This window comes from Zootoca vivipara, chromosome 1 (assembly GCF_965207765.1).
Source record: "Zootoca vivipara chromosome 1, rZooViv2.hap1.1, whole genome shotgun sequence".
In the NCBI taxonomy this organism is placed as follows: domain Eukaryota; kingdom Metazoa; phylum Chordata; class Lepidosauria; order Squamata; family Lacertidae; genus Zootoca; species Zootoca vivipara.
This window is the reverse complement of record NC_142582.1, coordinates 79,146,910-79,164,209: the sequence shown is the minus strand read 5'-3', so window position 1 is coordinate 79,164,209 and position 17,300 is coordinate 79,146,910. Positions and strand designations below refer to the sequence as shown.

At 40.6% G+C, this 17,300-nt stretch overlaps 1 protein-coding gene across 3 annotated transcripts in view; it reads right to left on the bottom strand.

Moving 5' to 3' along the window:
* PDHX (pyruvate dehydrogenase complex component X) overlaps positions 1 to 17,300 on the bottom strand; it is a 99,250-nt gene that overhangs the window by 68,846 nt on the left and 13,104 nt on the right. For all 3 annotated transcript variants that reach the window (XM_035116442.3, XM_035116419.3, XM_088668865.1), the window contains exons 4-7: positions 16,823 to 17,016; positions 16,003 to 16,101; positions 4,361 to 4,532; positions 3,156 to 3,303 (exon numbers count right to left, since the gene is read on the bottom strand). In XM_035116442.3, the coding sequence (XP_034972333.1) occupies positions 3,156 to 3,303; positions 4,361 to 4,532; positions 16,003 to 16,101; positions 16,823 to 17,016 (613 nt within the window). The remainder of the gene's footprint in view (positions 1 to 3,155; positions 3,304 to 4,360; positions 4,533 to 16,002; positions 16,102 to 16,822; positions 17,017 to 17,300) is intronic.

The following is a 17,300-nucleotide window of genomic DNA, read 5'->3' as shown; positions in this document are numbered from 1 at the left end:
AATGGGTCCATAAGGGACTGTGGAGGCCAATTCTGGATCCACACGTTCTTTCACAGTGGGGACATTGGTTTCTAGACGGAAGTTGATCATGGTGTGGATTTGCCAAGCGTGCCTTCCTCTTAGCACGTTTCTCCCTTGCGTCCTGAGATCGAGTTTCTTCAAAGCCCATGACACCTTTGGTAAAGGCTGTTCTCCAACTGGAGCACTCGCAGGCCAGTGTTTCCCTGTTGTCGGTGTTTATACTACATTTTTAAAGATTTGCCTTGAAATAGTCTTTAAACCTCTTTTGTTGACCACCAGCATTACACTTTCCATTTTTAAGTTCGGAATAGAGTAGTTGCTTTGGAAGACGATCATCAGGCATCCACACAACATGACCAGTCCAACGAAGTTGATGTTGAAGAATAATTGCTTCAACACTGGTGATCTTTGCTTCTTCCAGTACACTGATATTAGTTTGCCTGTCTTCTCAAGTGATGCGTCGAAATTTTTTGGAGACACCTTTGACGGAATCTTTTGAGGAGTTGGAGATGGCGTTTATAAGTGGTCCATGTTTATAGTAAGGTTGGTAGTACAATAGCTTTGTAAACAAGCATTTTGGTTTCCCTGCGAATGTCCCGGTCCTCAAACACTCTGCACTTCAATCGGGAGAAAGCTGCACTCGCAGTGCTCAGGCGATGCTGGATTTCGGCATCAATGTTGGCCCTTGTGGAAAGGTAACTGCCTAGGTAGGAAAAGTGATCAACATTTTCCAACGTTACACCACTGAGTTGGATTTGTGGCGCTGCAGAGGAGTTATTTAGTACTTGTTGGTGCAGCACTTTGGTTTTTTGGATGTTGAGTGATAGGCCAAGCTTTTAATAAGCTTCTGCAAAGATATTTAGGATGGTCTGGAGGTCATCCTCTGAACGTGCGCACACTACATTGTCATCAGCATACTGAGGCTCTATGACGGAATTTACCTTACTTTTTGCTTTCAGCCTGCTCAGATTGAAGAGCTTTCCATCTGTTTCGATATACGATTTCTACTCCGGTGGGGATATTCCCGTTGACAAAGTGTAGGATCATGGCAATGAAAATAATGACGAGAGTTGGGGCAATAACACCTGATCCCACTGTGAATGATTCACTTTGAGAGCCATTGTTACTGGTATCTGCGATTGTTGCTGTCATATTATCATGGAGGAGCCGAATGATGTTTACAAATTTATCTTTATCAAGCCATGCCCCTAAGACACAGCATCTTCATGGGAACTAACCCTGTGAAAGATTTGTAGATCTTCCTCAAGAGACTAATCTGATTCCTCCCTAGATTTTACATATTTTACATATTCTTTCCAATCTGGACTCCTATTAAGTGGGAATGAATATTGCTTAGTTCAACGATATTTTTCTGTTTTGACGTCTCTCTCACACACACACACGCGCCATCTTCAGCAGTTGTACACATCGTCTGTTACACTTTATTGAATGAGACCCATTCAGCTTCAGATAGTGGTTCATGTGCACATATCTGTCTAACGAGAGGTGTTTTAGTCTATCTGAATCCTTAAGAGAAATTTGTTTAATACAACCCCCACTACTGCTGTCGCCCAGATAATTCTGGCTTTTCACCTTTTTAAGAAACACATCCTCTCATGGCCAGTGGTGGGCAGGGCGAAATCAAAAGTAGGCATGGTCAAAGTGGGCATGGCTAGAGCTGATAGTGGATGGGCTGCTCCAAACCCTCACAGCTCACACTCTAGCTTCTCCCCTCCAGCACAGCAATTAGGCTTCAAAAAAGCCTTGCATTGGAGAGGTGTGTGGGTTTATAGGTGAGTGAGCCTGTGGGCCAGAGCATTGTGAGCCCCATCCAGCCCATAGAGCAGCAATTTCCCCATCCCTGTTTCACAACATGTACTCATTTTGTAAATGTTTTAATTTATCTATAAAAAGTGAACCAGCAATTTTGAAGCACTGATACCTTTTTAAACAGGGCATTTTAAATTATACCCCCAATCAGGGAAGCAATTTCATTCTCTGTGTTTAAAGCATTAAGTAGTAGAGAGGCAGCACTCTCAATTTCAATGGAAAATCGTTACAGCCGAAACAGAATTAAGAAATCAAGCGTGTTTAAATGGAAATGTGGGGAAAGCAAAATTGCTTAAATCAATTCGGTGATTTGCAGTGTGATGGCATGGGCTACAGCCTGGACGGTGAGAAGGGAAGGAGGCAAGCAAATCTGCCAAACCAACCATTCTTTCTTGTTAGCTTCATCACTGCCCCCAAGTGGATATATCTTTTTTTCTTTTGGCTGCCTCCACTCAACAACCCTTTAATCTCTTTTTAACTGGCCCAACTTATTCCCTGTACTGAGGAGAGTGGTGTGGCATTTAGGTGTGGGGTGAATAAACAAGGCCTCAGAACATTTCCCCAAAAAACATGCCATGCTTTTACTTAAGGTTCTAGTGAGACAACAAGTTAACAGTTTTTGTTTATTTTAGGGGGGGAACCCTAGGTTTACAGAGTGAGTAATTACTCATAAGAGCAAATCATTAGAGAGATATGTACCTAGTTAGACCATTTCCTGAACCAAGTCAATAAGTCAACATTTGCACCTCTCAGTTCAGCTTCTAGGTCCCTTTCTAGCCTCTCTACTGCAATGCCCAACTGTGCTTTTTCCACAGCCCTTTCTTCTCCCTCACTTCAACTGTCATGGCTCTGACGCAACAAGTCAACTACCTTATTTTCTCGCTTGACTCCAAAGCTAATTAGAAATAGTGTGTTTCCCCTTCATTGCTAGGCTTGTTTGTTTACTTAAAACACTTCTTATCCACTTTCAATTACTGTATAATCCCAAAGAATGGTAAAATGGAAAGCAACAACACATAACACAACACAGTAAGAACCCTAATTAAATTTCCTGTACAGGAAAACCTCAGCAAAAAGTAACAATTTTATAAGAGGCAAACAAAACACAAAGGAGTGAACAGTTTCATTCCTTCACGTGCAGGATAGCTTAATTTATTACCAGCAATGCTTAGCTGGGTCGCTGAATATATAAATACTAACCATCCATGACAGAGTATGCAGAATTGCTGACCAAATAGATCAGGATAGATAGGCAAACTGAGCATATTATAGGAAACAAAAATTTATAAATAGTAATAGTTCACCTCTTGCCAGCTCTTGCCTTAGCTTCATAACAGCACCAAGGTCACAATCAGCAGTTGCATATGCATGAGGTATGGTGGTTTTAGATTCTGTTAGCCTCTGAGCAATAACTCTTCTAATATTGCTAGCAGGGACTTCAGTGAATGTGCCCTGTAATAAAAACACACACCACATTGCGCATACTACATTAAAGGAAGACAAGTTCAATGAAATATGCTAATAGCAATAAATAACAAAGTTTGAATTTCAAAACAATATTGATGGTGAAAGCAGGAATGATGCGATCCATCCAGAACCATCTCTGCCATAAGGAAACTTTTCAAATGACCTCTCATCTTTTTGAACTCAATATACATTTTTTTATTTTCATACTGTTGACACAAGTGATAGATGTATTTTATTTAAAGGTGTGCTCCTGGCCAGTTCATTTGTCCCCTACAAAAATGAGGAAAAAGCCTCAACAAGTTTGTGTATCTCCCACAGGTTTCTCTTTTATTTTTGTGCAATTAAGAAGGAGCATCTTTGGCTTCCCAAATAGCCCTGTATGTTTTCTGGAGTGTCCATGATAGGGAAGCGATGGAGAGCCGGGGATACCTTTTTTAACTGCAGAAAAAGAAAAGCATTGGTGTGGCTGAGAGCCATAAGGCTCTTTTTAAATTCCCACCAACCCAAGAAAAGGAGGGGAAGGAGGGAAAAAAATGCAGCAGGACCACAGAATTGTAGAGTTGGGGGGTCACCTAGTCCACCCCAAGGCAATGCAGAAAACTCAATCTAAGTAGATCCTAAGAACTGCAACTCTTTAAAATGGGGGTGGGGGGACCCTGCCCACCTTATAAGCTTAACTAATGTAATTTTGACAGTGCTATGTGACTCCTGTTCACTTGGGGACACTTGCCCATGCTCATCCATGTCCCTGTGGTGGACATATGCAAAATGTTCTGTCTTCTTTCAACTGGGATGTGACAGATTCTAGAATTCGCTCCCTGCTTCTTCCCTGGCATCTCTTGAGTCCAATCTGTATGCAACTATGACAGAGATAGCCCTGTTATCTATTACCCCGACCAGCTATTTGAACGAGATACTGTGATCTGAATATGAAGATCCCTCTAGTAACAAAGCTTCCTCTTATTTTAACCCGCACTATCGTGTTTTGTTTTGACCTGAGTGAAAATTCAAGGGGGAAAGGCAATTCTGCCATAGTTATTACCATGGAAGCAGGTCGACCTGGCACAGAAACAGGTGGAGCCAGAGGACGAGAAGCAGGAAGATGTGTTGTTGCTGAAGGCACTCCGGGTTGTTGTGCAGCGAGTAAAGAAACCACTGGCTTTGCTGCTACAGGTTTCCCTTTCTGCTTCTGCTCTAAAAGCTTGAGGGCATCCCTGTCATTTAAATGACAAATGCAAATACACTTTAGAATACGATAAAAGCACAAACCCAAAACAACCCACACCCCCAAATTAAAAACTAAATCTCTAATGCTAATGAGGTTTGTTGTGAACCCCAACAACTGTTTGAAATAGTTGTAAAGTTCTTCTTCTTCTTCTTCTTCTTCTTCTTCTTCTTCTTCTTCTTCTTCTTCTTCTTCTTCTTCTTCTTCTTCTTCTTCTTCAAACCAGAGCCACTTCCTGCTCCAAGTAATCCTCAACAATTATGGGAACAGTGGTTCACTAATATGCCAAGTTGTGGAGTGGGGGGGAAAGAGCATTTATCATCTTTCTTCCACTAAGGCTACCTTTCAATTTTCTTTTTGCCCTCGAGATATATATTTTGGACAAACCACATCCCATAGTGGGATGGGAAGTTAATATACAACAACTTCATCACCTTTGGAATCGAATGTGTAAATTGGCTTGGGAGTGAGGGGTTGGCAACACAAAAGCTGAAAACGTGACAAATGTGAGTTAGTACTGCAACAACACCTTTAAAATGTAGCTGGCAGCTGACCTGCTTTTTCTATCACAAGACTAAAACTAAATTTAAAAACCCTGGGTTAGAAGACTGCGTGGAACGTGCTTAATCCAAGATTAGAATTTATGAAATAGGAAACGAACACATTTTTCATTTTGATTTCCTGTGGCACGCAAAGTCTCCCTATCCTGCCAACACCTTTTCTAGAAACTGCTATTATTCTGTCCAGGGATTATGATGCAATATATACAGAATGTAATCTTCCCACAAGTTTGGTACATGAAATGCTCAGTACAAAGTACAGGTGAAGTTCCATCAGCAAAGAACAAATTCTCCAGGGATGTATATGCTTCCAGCCAATGTACTAATGTTATTTTCGTGGCTCGAGAAGAAGAATCACTTTTTGATTTTAAAAAATCTTACTCTGGTTATTTAAAAAGTCTTCAGGTGTGAAGAATTTAAACAAGTATCCCAAGAAGTTAAAATATTCAAATATGAGTAATTTGATTTATAAGAGATTTTATTAATCCAGTGTACCAAACAGATCTTTCAAATGGTGCCATTTCCACAAGCATCCTCTAATATGAGGTGGGCAGACTATAGACTGGTGAGATCTCCTCTTTTTATTTACTGAAACACAAAGGTTCAGTTGGTGCCTGGTCCAAAACAGTGGCTCAGGAAGGCAGAATTGAGGAATAGGGTACTTTTCACATAGCTCAGACCAACAATTGGTTTACTTTAACAAATTGAACTTTGAATCCTACAGGCATGTCAAACCTGCGGCCCTCCAGATGTTTTGGCCTACAACTCCCATGATCCCTAGCTAGCAGGACCAGTGGTTGGGGAAGATGGGAACTGTAGTCCAAAACATCTGGAGGGCCGCAGGTTTGACATGCAGTTTAACACAAAAAATCATTTCCCACAAATCTATTGCAAATCATTCAGAGATGCATAACTAAATGTTGATCTACCTTGCGCTCAGCACTGCTGCACTTCTCATGTATCATGAGAGATTTCCCATCTAGTCAGTCCATACAGCCCCCCCCCCCCCACTTTACAATTACGGCTGCACATACAGCTACAGATATTGCTGTCAGCCTAATACATTAAATGGAACAGTACCAACTAAACATTATTTTTCCTCTCAGCCATTTCTCAAACTGGTAATACTGTCTGCAGCTCAAATATCCACTGTACTTTACAAGACACAAGACAATTTAGAAAGTTACTGGCGTATTTAAGGCATATAAAAATATGTATTGGATCCAGACTAAGTTGAATGTTGGTCCGCTTCTGGGCAAGTCATGTGACCCATGCAGCACTCTCAACGTGGAAGAAGCGCTTTTTCTGGGACGAGAGAATGGAGCGAGAGTGCAGTATCCAAAATGGCCACCGCGATCTCACCTGAAGAAACAGAATGCCCCATTTTTTCCCAGGGCACTTGTGCTGGTTTCCTCACCATAGCTGCCAAGTTATCCCTTTTTTACAGGGATTTTCCCTTATGCTGAATAGGCTTCCTCGCGAGAAAAGGGAAAACTTGGCAGCTATGTTCCTCACCATAAAATAGGGAGCCATCCTGAGGGATATGTAGTCCCTTTCCCCACATCCTCAGGGTGAATTCCCGCTATAGCTAAGGAAATATCTACATGGTGGCTGACCAAGCTTCCCATTTAAATTGGGTCCAAAACCTTGTTATATGTTGACATTTCCTTTAAATGTGGTTACAGCAGAAGGGAAAGAACTTGCTTCAGAGAGAGGGAGAGTGAACTCGCATTCCTGAGGCCTGAATTCTTAACCATGATTTAGAGGAAGTTAACTTTATAACCGTACTGGCAATATAATAATGACAGTATCAGTATTTACCTATTTGTTTTATCCTCCTTTTCTCTTTAATTTGTGATTTAAAAAGAATACCTTAGAAGGAATTCACGGCTGTGATGATGACTACTAGCTTAGATGACTCTTAAAGATTGGCTTTTTTGCACGTAACAGTAAACTACCATGAATTGTTTGCCATGATTGCAACTGCTGTGCTAGCATATGGAAGAACAAACCATGATTCCAGGCTTAGTATTATATTCGGCATCAAGTGGTTACATTCAGTAAGCCTAAAATAAGCCTAGGCTACATATCATGGTTTCTTAGGGGGAAAACAAAAGCCATGATCCCTGGTTTGGCAGTAACATGAATAGAATAGAATAGAATAGAATACAGTGGTACCTCTACTTACGAATTTAATGCGTTCCAAATGCACATTTGTAAGTCGAAAAAAATTGTAAGTCGAATCCCATAGGAATGCATTGGGAGAAAAAATTCATAAGTCGAAGCAACCCTATCTAAAAATTCGCAAGTAGAAAAAATCCTACCTAAACCGCATCCAAGATGGCGGACGGAGCTCCATTCGTAAGTAGAAACATTCGTAAGTAGAGTTATTTGTAAGTAGAGGTACCACTGTAGTAATTTATTCGCCAAGTACTTTGGCTAATTATACAATGTAAACGTACTTTATAAAAAATATATATACATTAAAGCTAGAATAGAATTTGTTTCCTCCACACACCAGCCCCAAAAGGCACATTTGTGGCAAACTATTAACTATGGTTTCCTGTGACATGTAAAGTGGGTCAATGTATCTAAAAGATGCTATAAACAACGGGATTAAATGGAACCTCAATGTTCAGAGGTAATATCAGATACTAGAAGCAAACAACAGAATTGAGGTGCTACTGACTGAAAATAGTAATAGACCAGTTAGGATTTTCTGTGATTCATTCACGTTCTTAAGGCAACTGTACTATTTTCTTATTTTGCACTACAAGACGTCATTGATAATCAAAGCCAGCATACAACTGTATGTGTGAAACCTGTCAGTGGAAAAAAATCACCTTGCTCCAAGTTACTTAGATGCATTTTGGTAGGTAAAGAACAAAAAGAAGCCTGGAGAATTACATTACAGTGTTCATATAATGGAACATTGACTATTTTTAAAGACTGATATAATAAAGCCATAAAATTTAACAGTCTTCAATTTCTTAATTTAAAAAGCCATAACTAGCTCGTGCAGAAAGCCTGGACAGCTTAAAATAGCTATTAGGAAATTTATACTGCTAGCTGCATTATTAATAGATTTTTTTCTAATTCACAGAGATTTGAAAGTTGTGGTTGAAATAAGTTTTCACCCTCATTCTCATATGATAAAATACCATTATCAACTCTTTCATACCATTACCAGCTTCAGTGACTTTGGAATAATTAACATATTCAAAGCACTATAGAAAATCTTAGTAACAGTAATAAATAATTGCAGTGTTCAACAGGACAGACTATTTGTCAGCCAGAAAGATGCTTAAATGTACTGAAAAGTACATATATATCATACATACATCTTCTTTTAGACGTGACAGTCCCCCCATAAAATTTAATTGCTTCCCCTGCGACTTGCATAGATAATATATTGCTGCTAGTTATGAATGAATTTATTTGTGACATGCAGCGCTTTAGTTAATAATTATGGGAGCCGATCTGGCTCATTAAAATCAATAGGGGTTTTGCCACTGATTTCAATGAAGTATGAACTTCAGCCATAAACATCTGACCTGGTGTGTGAGCTTCCTTTTCACTATTGTTTAATTTACACAAACAAGTGTCACTTTGCCTTTTATCAGATGTTCTCAAAGTATGCTGTATATACTTATTTGATCTTTTTTTATATAAAAAAATGCTATAATAAGTTGTGGATAGATCCTCATTACTGGAGGAAATGTGGTTATAGCCCAATACTTGGAGTATTAAAAAAATACAATTCTTATTCCAATTTTGCATCTAAGCTGGTTTCCAGGGTTTCTTGGTTTGTGATACAAAAAGAGCAAAGGCATGTTTTAACAGGTCAGAAACTGCTTCCGCTAAACTGCATAGAGGTTAGAACGAACAGACAATGTATATATTTCCAAATAAAGGTAAAAGCCAGTATTATGAAAACCAAATACAGGTTCATGCTCTTAAAGATTTTCTGATAATTGACCAATGAATCCTTTATATAGAATCTAGATCCATTTCCACAATTAATTTGCAAGATAGAATGCAGGGATTTAGCTACTTTCACTGGTTAAGATGTCACGGCCTCTAAAAATTGTCTCTTACTGCCACCTGCAGTTCTGAAAAGAACCAGACTGGGAATTATCGAGCCAAATACTGTCAGTAAGATTAGCAGAATAGTATGAACAGGACAACTAAGAGGGTTCCTTGTAGGTACCGGTAGTGCTTTTTTCTAGAGGTACTCAAGGGGCAAGCAGTTCTGGCACCTTATTTTCTAGAAGAAAAGCACTGCTTGTAGGGCCATGGCTTCAACTGGACTCTGAATTTCTTCTCAAAGCTACATAAGCAGGTTTCAATTTGGATGCCAGGTTAGCACCGGTCCTAAAATTTCTGTACTGGCTGCCAGTGAGCTACCAAGCCCAATTCAAAATGTTAGCTAGTGTACCAAGTGTTAACGGTTTGGGGACTCAAGCACCTAAGAAAGCATCTCCCCCATATCAACCATCTTGGGCCCCACAATTCGTAGGGGACACCCTATTGGTGGTGCTGTTGGCAATGAACTATAGCAGGGCCTTCTGGGTGGTAGTTTCCCGTTCGTGGAGTGCCCTGCCTGGTGAGGTGTGTCTCCCTCCCTCATTATTGACTTTCAGAATTTTTTTAAAGATATCTATTTACCCAGGTATTTGATGGCTGATAAGATACTGGCCATGGCAATCCTGAAATTAGTAACCACGAGGGGATGCGATGGCTTTTAAACCAAAATGTTCAAAGGCCTGGAAACGATGCCTTATGAGGAACGGCTCAGGGAGCTGGGCATGTTTAGCATGGAGAAGAGGAGGTTAAGGGGGTGATATGATAGCCATATTCAAATATATAAAAGAATGTCATATAGAGGGGGGAGAAAGGTTGTTTTCTGCTGCTCCAGAGAAGCGGACACAGAGCAATGGATTCAAACTACAAGAAAGAAGATTCCACCTAAACATTAGGAAGAACTTCCTGACAGTAAGAGCTGTTCGGCAGTGGAATTTACTACCAAGGAGGGTGGTGGAGTCTCCTTCTTTGGAGGTCTTTAAGCAGAGGCCATCTGTCAGGAATGCTTTGATGGTGTTTCCTGCTTGGCAGGGGGTTGGACTGGATGGCCCTTGTGGTCTCTTTCAACTCTATGATTCTATGAAATATCCTAAATTGTTTTTAAATGTTTAAAGTATGTTTTTATTTTATTTAACACTGTATTTTTTTAACGTTTTGATGTCTGCCGTCCTCATAGCTGCCAAGTACCCCGTTTTCCCCGGGAAACCCCCGTATTTTCTTACTGTTTCCCGCAGGTGTCCCAAATGGCAAAATACCCCGTATTCCCCTGTATTACGGAGCTCCTGCGGCCATGTTCTTCTGGTGCTGCGCCAAAATGTCTGCAGTGCCAGAAGTCGCTTCTATGCACTTCCGGACATGCGTAGAAGCGACTTCTGGCACTGCAGACATTTTGGAAATGGGCACAGCGGCATCGGAAGTCGCTTCTACGCATGTCCAGAAGTGCGTAGAAGCGACTTCCGGTGCTGCGGCGCTGCTGATCCTGGATTTTTCAATCCGGAACTTGCCACCTATGGCCGCCCTGGGCCCCTTTGGAAGGAAGGACATTATACAAATTCAATAATAAATAAAAGCTGGATAGATTTCCCAAGCCATAGTTAAGTCACCTTCAAGACAGAAAACTGCTGAGGTGATATCTCCCACATGGTGGGTCAATCTTTACACAACTCACTAGTTTCCCCTACGGCTTCCACACAAGTAGTCATTTTACTGACTAACTACAGCTGCCATGGAACATTCAGTCTCCTTGGCAGCTACAGCCAATAACATTCAGCAAGACCGTGAACTGCAATCTGTAAATAACATTCAGGCAGCAGGCAGTTGTCATGTGCACACTGAATGTTACTGCTATGCACATAACTGCTGATTCATGCATGTTTAGGGACTCACTTCCAAGCAGGCAACTTTGCCCATAGTTCACTTATTTTAGGATTTATTTATTTTTCCTACTGAAAAGGGTTTACCAAAAGCATAAGGGTTGCCTAACCCATCCTAGTAAGTTTTTTTTATCGCTGTCTCCCATACAAGAGATCCATGTTTACCTATTCCTTGCAATATAACTCAAAGCAGATGTGAGAGCAAAGTTGGAAGAATGAACAGCCCTTCCAGATTTGGCAGGTTTCCAAACAACACGGTCCATACATATTATGTAGAAACACACCCACCCCTATTTTTAATATTCAAATATCCACAAATATCACCTGTATTCATATTAAGACTATGGTCAGACTCCAAAGAACTATGCAACTAATTCCACACACACAAGGGACTTTTGGCTTGTGTCTTTCAAGCCGCAGATCCCTTTGCTGTAACTCCAAACCTAGGAAACTTTGAATTTGTGATACAGCTGGGAGGGGGTGGCTATTAAAATTGTAGAAAGCAAACTAACTAGCCAAATTCAGGACCTTGGCTGTACCTATAGTAGCTTTCTAAGATCCTAGTCCATATTTTTTTCTTTAGGAGTTGTTTTTTTTAAAAAAATATGTAACCACTGGATAGCTAATCAAACAGAATGAAAAGTGCCAAAATTTCTAAATAAAGTAATGCTGTCTAATTAAGCAGAGGAAACTATGGACATAATAATCCAGCTAAAACACTTCAAGGTATTCCAAGTCCACTTAATTGTACACATATATGGGAAATATTCAAGTCTTTCATTGCTCAGGGGTTTTGAACAGGGTACCAATGGAAGAATTGTATGCTTAATTCCCAGATACTCCCCAGAAAATGGCTCAAATACACAGGATAAATGTACTGCCATTCCTTTGAGTTTTGAAAAGAGCAGCCAAGGCAAAAAATAATTTCTGAACATATCATCTACAGAATTTGAGTCTTTTGCTTGTCAGTAATGCCCACATGCTATAATGATAGTAACCACCATTATCAAAATAATTGCAGACAGCTTATGCAATTACACAGCTTTGTATACTACATAAAACACTTGACTGTCCAGTAAACATAAAAGTTAATTGGCTAACAACATGCTAATAGGGAAACCTGAAAGAGGAACAAGAACAATATTTGATGGCAGCAATGATTAATCAAGGTTTATGGTTAGTGCCAATGTGAATACATATCTGTAAGCATTGCAGTACTTTCCAGGACAATGATACAACCCATCACATTATGTGTGATGAGTTGCACTTAATACTCAAACCGGATGGCACTGGATATATATTTCAATATTTTAAATTTATTGCCTTCATAAGATCAACAGAATAATATATAAACAAGTTATGCTGCAAACAAGACACTTGCCCTGCTGCCTTCAACTAGTAAGCCTGACCATCCAGACCAGGCGTTGGCAACTTTTTCTGCCCATGAGCTGGAGGATTCCCACAGACTATCGTCCGTGGGCCGGACATGGGCCACACAGGCGCAGAAGTCATTTCTGGTGGCGCAGCAGACATTTTGGAAATGGGCAGCCAGCACCGGAAATCGCTTCTGCACATGTCCGCGGCTGCGCAGAAGCGATTTCCGGTACTGGCTGCCCGTTTCCAAAATGTCTGCAGTGCCGGAAATCGCTTCTGCGGCTGCGTAGACGCGATTTCCGGTGCTGCTCAGCGAGTCTCCGCCCCGCGCTGCGCCAGTTTACCGCAGCGCACGGGGGACTTGCCGAGCAGATGGCTCGGTTCATGGGCAGCCCGTGGGCCGGATAAATGGCCTCCATGGGCTGGAGGTTGCCGATGCCTGATCCAGTCAAAGCAGTAATAATTTCATTCAAAAAATGTCTGAGAACCCCTGTTCTGTGATAGTTTCACACCAGAAGTATCAGGGCTGGCCCAAGACATTTTGTAGCCTTAGGCGAAGTAGCCAACGACATTTCCCACCTGTCTGCAAGTCAAGAACCCAGGGTCAGCCAGGTCATTTTGGCATCTGAGCTAGCAAATTCCATGAACGGCTTTTCTCCCAATCTGGCATTAAAAATACAATAATAAAAAATTAAGAACTTGTTGCCCTTTCATGACGCCTGAAATGTGTTGCCTGAGATAGCTGTCTCACTATACCCATTAGTAGCACCAGCCTTGTGAAATATCTACTCTGAATCAGCAAAGAACCATGTATTTAGATACAGAAATAGCATCGGTTGCATTTCACTACACCTCGGGTAACGTAAACTTCAGGTTGCGAAAGTAGCAATCCTGAAAGTATTTCACCGCGTGCACATGCGCAAAAGTGGCCTATTGCCATGCGCACGTATGCAGAAGCAGTCTACTGCCACGTGCATGCGTATAACAGTGATCCTCAGGTTGTGAAAACCTTGGGATCCAGCCAGACCTCTAGAACAGATCCTGTTTGCAATTTCCACTGTATCTCCATGGAAAATAACCCGAGAGCATTTATTGGTAATTCAGTTTTAAGGGCAATATCCAATGCCCTTGTTCCATTAGCACAGGCATAGGCAAACTCGGCCCTCCAGATGTTTTGGGACTACAACTCCCATCATCCCTAGCTAACAGGACCAGTGGTCAGGGGTGATGGGAGTTGTAGTCCCAAAACATCTGCAGGGCCGAGTTTGCCTATGCCTGGATTAGCAAAACAATTGATGCTTGTGCAATATAACGTTCCTCTCTCCCCTCCCTTCATGTGTTCCATACATCTGTAGGGATTTGGGAAGGGTGCAGGGCACATGCCCAGTGAAGTTCCGTTGCCCAAGCATAAATCCTTGAACTTATGGGACATGAGACTTTGCCCTACTTTGGATGCAAGTCAGGCTTACTAGCACTGCATATATTTTCCCAACCAACTAACATTCATTCAAATCTGTTTATCCAAACATAAAAATTATCCATACACAGTTGGGTTGTTGTTTTAAACAAAAAACAAAAAAACCCAGTAACTATGAGTGAATGTGTCCCTCTTTTTTACCACGATTTAGTAATTTTACAGTGATGATTTAAGCAGCAAACTCCTCTTTTAAATGGGCTATTCCAAGACAATTTATTCTGTTAAAAGAAATAATAAAGGTAGGTGTTGGCATGTGTGTGTTTTAAAGGCATTTCTCTAGCTGCAAACATTCCCTCTACTCCTCTAGCAAAATCTGTGGTACATCTCCATGGCTACCAGGAAAAGTTAATTAGATATCCTTGTGACCTAGAGGTTTCCCACCTGCCACGAACTACTTACATACCATAATTTACAGTTACACTTACATAATGACTAAGCTTCCTGATAATGAGCTGCTATTACAAATGATATAACATCCACACAGCCCACTGTTCTGTCTAAATCAGGTCACAATGTGAACGAAGCACAAGCTGTGCTGCTTCTCATTGTTGTTCCGTTTTAATATATAATTTACTAAACCATTTAAATCTAGGTATTGACTTGGTATAGGGTTATAACAGTATAGGCAGACAATTTATTCTAAGGAAGGGAGAAAGCAGCCTTCAAGCAGAGGTTGGATGGCCTGCCCATCAGGGATTCTATAGCAAAAGATATCTACAGTGGTATCTCTGGTTATGAACTTAATTCGTTCCGGAGGTCGGTTCTTAACCTGAAACCATTCTTAACCTGAGGTACCACTTTAGCTAATGGGGCCTCCCCCTGCCACCTCGCCACTGCTGTTCTCATCCTGAGGTAAAGTTCTGAACCCAAGGTAATACATCCGGGTTAGCGGTCTGTAACCCGAAGTGCTTGTAACCCGAGGTGTTTATAACCCGAGGTACCACTGTATATCAGCAGTGGGTTGGATAAGAAGGCCTTCGAGAAACTGTTCCAATGCTATGGTTCAACCAAGTTATGTAATTTCTGTCTACTTGAAAAATCTCAATAAATTCAAAACCAAAACCAAAGCACTTTAATTCATCTCCTACTAATCTACTGATCACACAGGTTTCAGTATCAGAAACTGCTTAATCGGGACATCAGAATTTTTTGTGGCTGTGGAATGTGTGATGCATATACTAGTGACCAAAATTCTGTGAAACCTTTTGGGAAAAGGGTATTTCTGAGGTTTGATGACTCATAACACCATTTTTTTTTAGTAATGTCATAAAATTATATATCAATGGGAAGATAATTTAATGAAGAATGTAATGCAACAAAGTTTGTTCAATTATCTGTATTCTATAAAAAGTTATCGCCAAATAACCAGAAAAAGGAAGCACAACTTTCTTAGGTTGATATGCAGAGGCTTTCCTTCATTTGAATGTAGCCAATGTGCATGAGTGTTTAGAGAGCCAATCAGGTGTTATGAGCCATCAAATCTCGGAAATACACTTTTTCCAAAAGGTTTCCACAATTTTGGCCACTAGTGTACATTGAGCTCCACTACCCACAAGCCCTTTCCTATTCATGCCAACTGAGTTAGACGTTAGTCTTTTCCTGTCAAGGCTCTCAACCTAGCAACTCCAGCCCTTGCCTGCTCACTTCCTCCTATATGAGGTTTTGCTGCAGTCTTGCTTTTCTCTTTCATCCTCCCTTTCTTCGACCACACATATATACAAATATATTTCAGAGTTCAAATATGCCATAATCTAATAACTATTAGAAACAGGTAGGTAGACGTGTTGGTCTGAGTTGAAGCAAAATAAAAAAATTCCTTCAGTAGCACCTTAAAGACCAACTAAGTTTATATTTTGGTATGAGCTTTCGTGTGCATGCACACGAAAGCTCATACCAAAATATAAACTTAGTTGGTCTTTAAGGTGCTACTGAAGGAACTATTAGAAAATCTTCCTAAGATAGCTTCCAATTCATTGAACATCAAATCAGTCTCAACATCTACCTACCATTGATCCTTCCTACAAAAAAAAATTAAAACATTGAGGAAGAAATATAGAAATAAAAGAAGAAAGGGGTGAACAGATGCCATACTCTTTAGTGAAGATGTTTCGAGGACCTGAAGGCGTGCAACCGCTTGCATCAAGTCCATGTGTCTCCAGAATGTTGCGAGCAGCAGGACTTAACCGAAACCTATAGACAAAGCAAAAACTGCATTAAAAAGGCACATGTTTAAAAACTGGTCAATTTTGGTAAAGGAATTTATACACCATCATCCTATATTCTAATTCTGAACCAAGCCTTTGTATGCTCTCACTTTTGTAGTCAAAATGACAACAGGCCACACACAGTATCAGCATACTTGTGGTAACCCTGAAGTTTGTAGAAGTAACAAAATTTAAAAAAATAATAATCAGGACAGCCAGAATATTAAACAACATATTTAAGAATGTAGCACCTAAAAAGAAGCACATTTGATCATCCTGTTATTTACATATAAATGAACTTTAGAAATCCACCAATACCTGGATGATCTATATATCTGTGGACCCTATTTCCAGACTAACGGCTTTTTCTCTTATTGCCAGGAAACTATCAAGTTGTACAGCTCTAGCTACGCATAATTTTGAATGCTTAGAAGTTGATTATTTTTGCATGCACTATTGAAGATTATAGCAACAAAAAATAACCAAAACACTCTACACATGAAAAATAAGTTGGTAAGTATCATATCTCCCATCAAGGTTTGATGGTTAAAGATTCCTGCATCTTCATCCAAAAGCAGGGCAATTTTCCCCTTTTGTATAGCATGCAAATCTACAGGCATAATTACTCTTTTTGCCACAGCTTTGAAGCAGTATCAAGGGCACTGAATTTGGTTGCCATCAAACGCTAAAAGTGTGCAGAAACTCACTGTAGCTTTCCAGGATGGTGTTGCACTTTATGGGCCAATGTTACAGAAGGAGGGGGAGGTGGGGCGGCTGCTGCTGCTGCTGGCACAGCAATGATTGTTTCACTTGGTATTTCAACTTGCTTCCAGTCTTGTCCTTCATCTACTAGCAAGGCGATTAGTTGACCCAAACGCACATTTCTGCTTCCTTCTTCCTTCTGAAAACAGATAAGGGGGGAGGGATCAGGTTGATGTCTACATACACACTACATACCTGATGTAAATGTTTTATAGTTGGGAAAGAGAAATATGCTCCCCTGCACCCACTCAGCAGCTTCACTAGCCTAACCACTCCTTCTAGGGGTCTAGGACTGCCCAGTCCTGCAGGATATCTAGCAGAAGGTTTAACTCTAAAAGTTAAATACAAGTCCATGAAAGAACCCGCGTATTTTTTAGCAGCCAACCCGGACCCTGCAACAGAGTCTCATATTGTAGTTAGTAT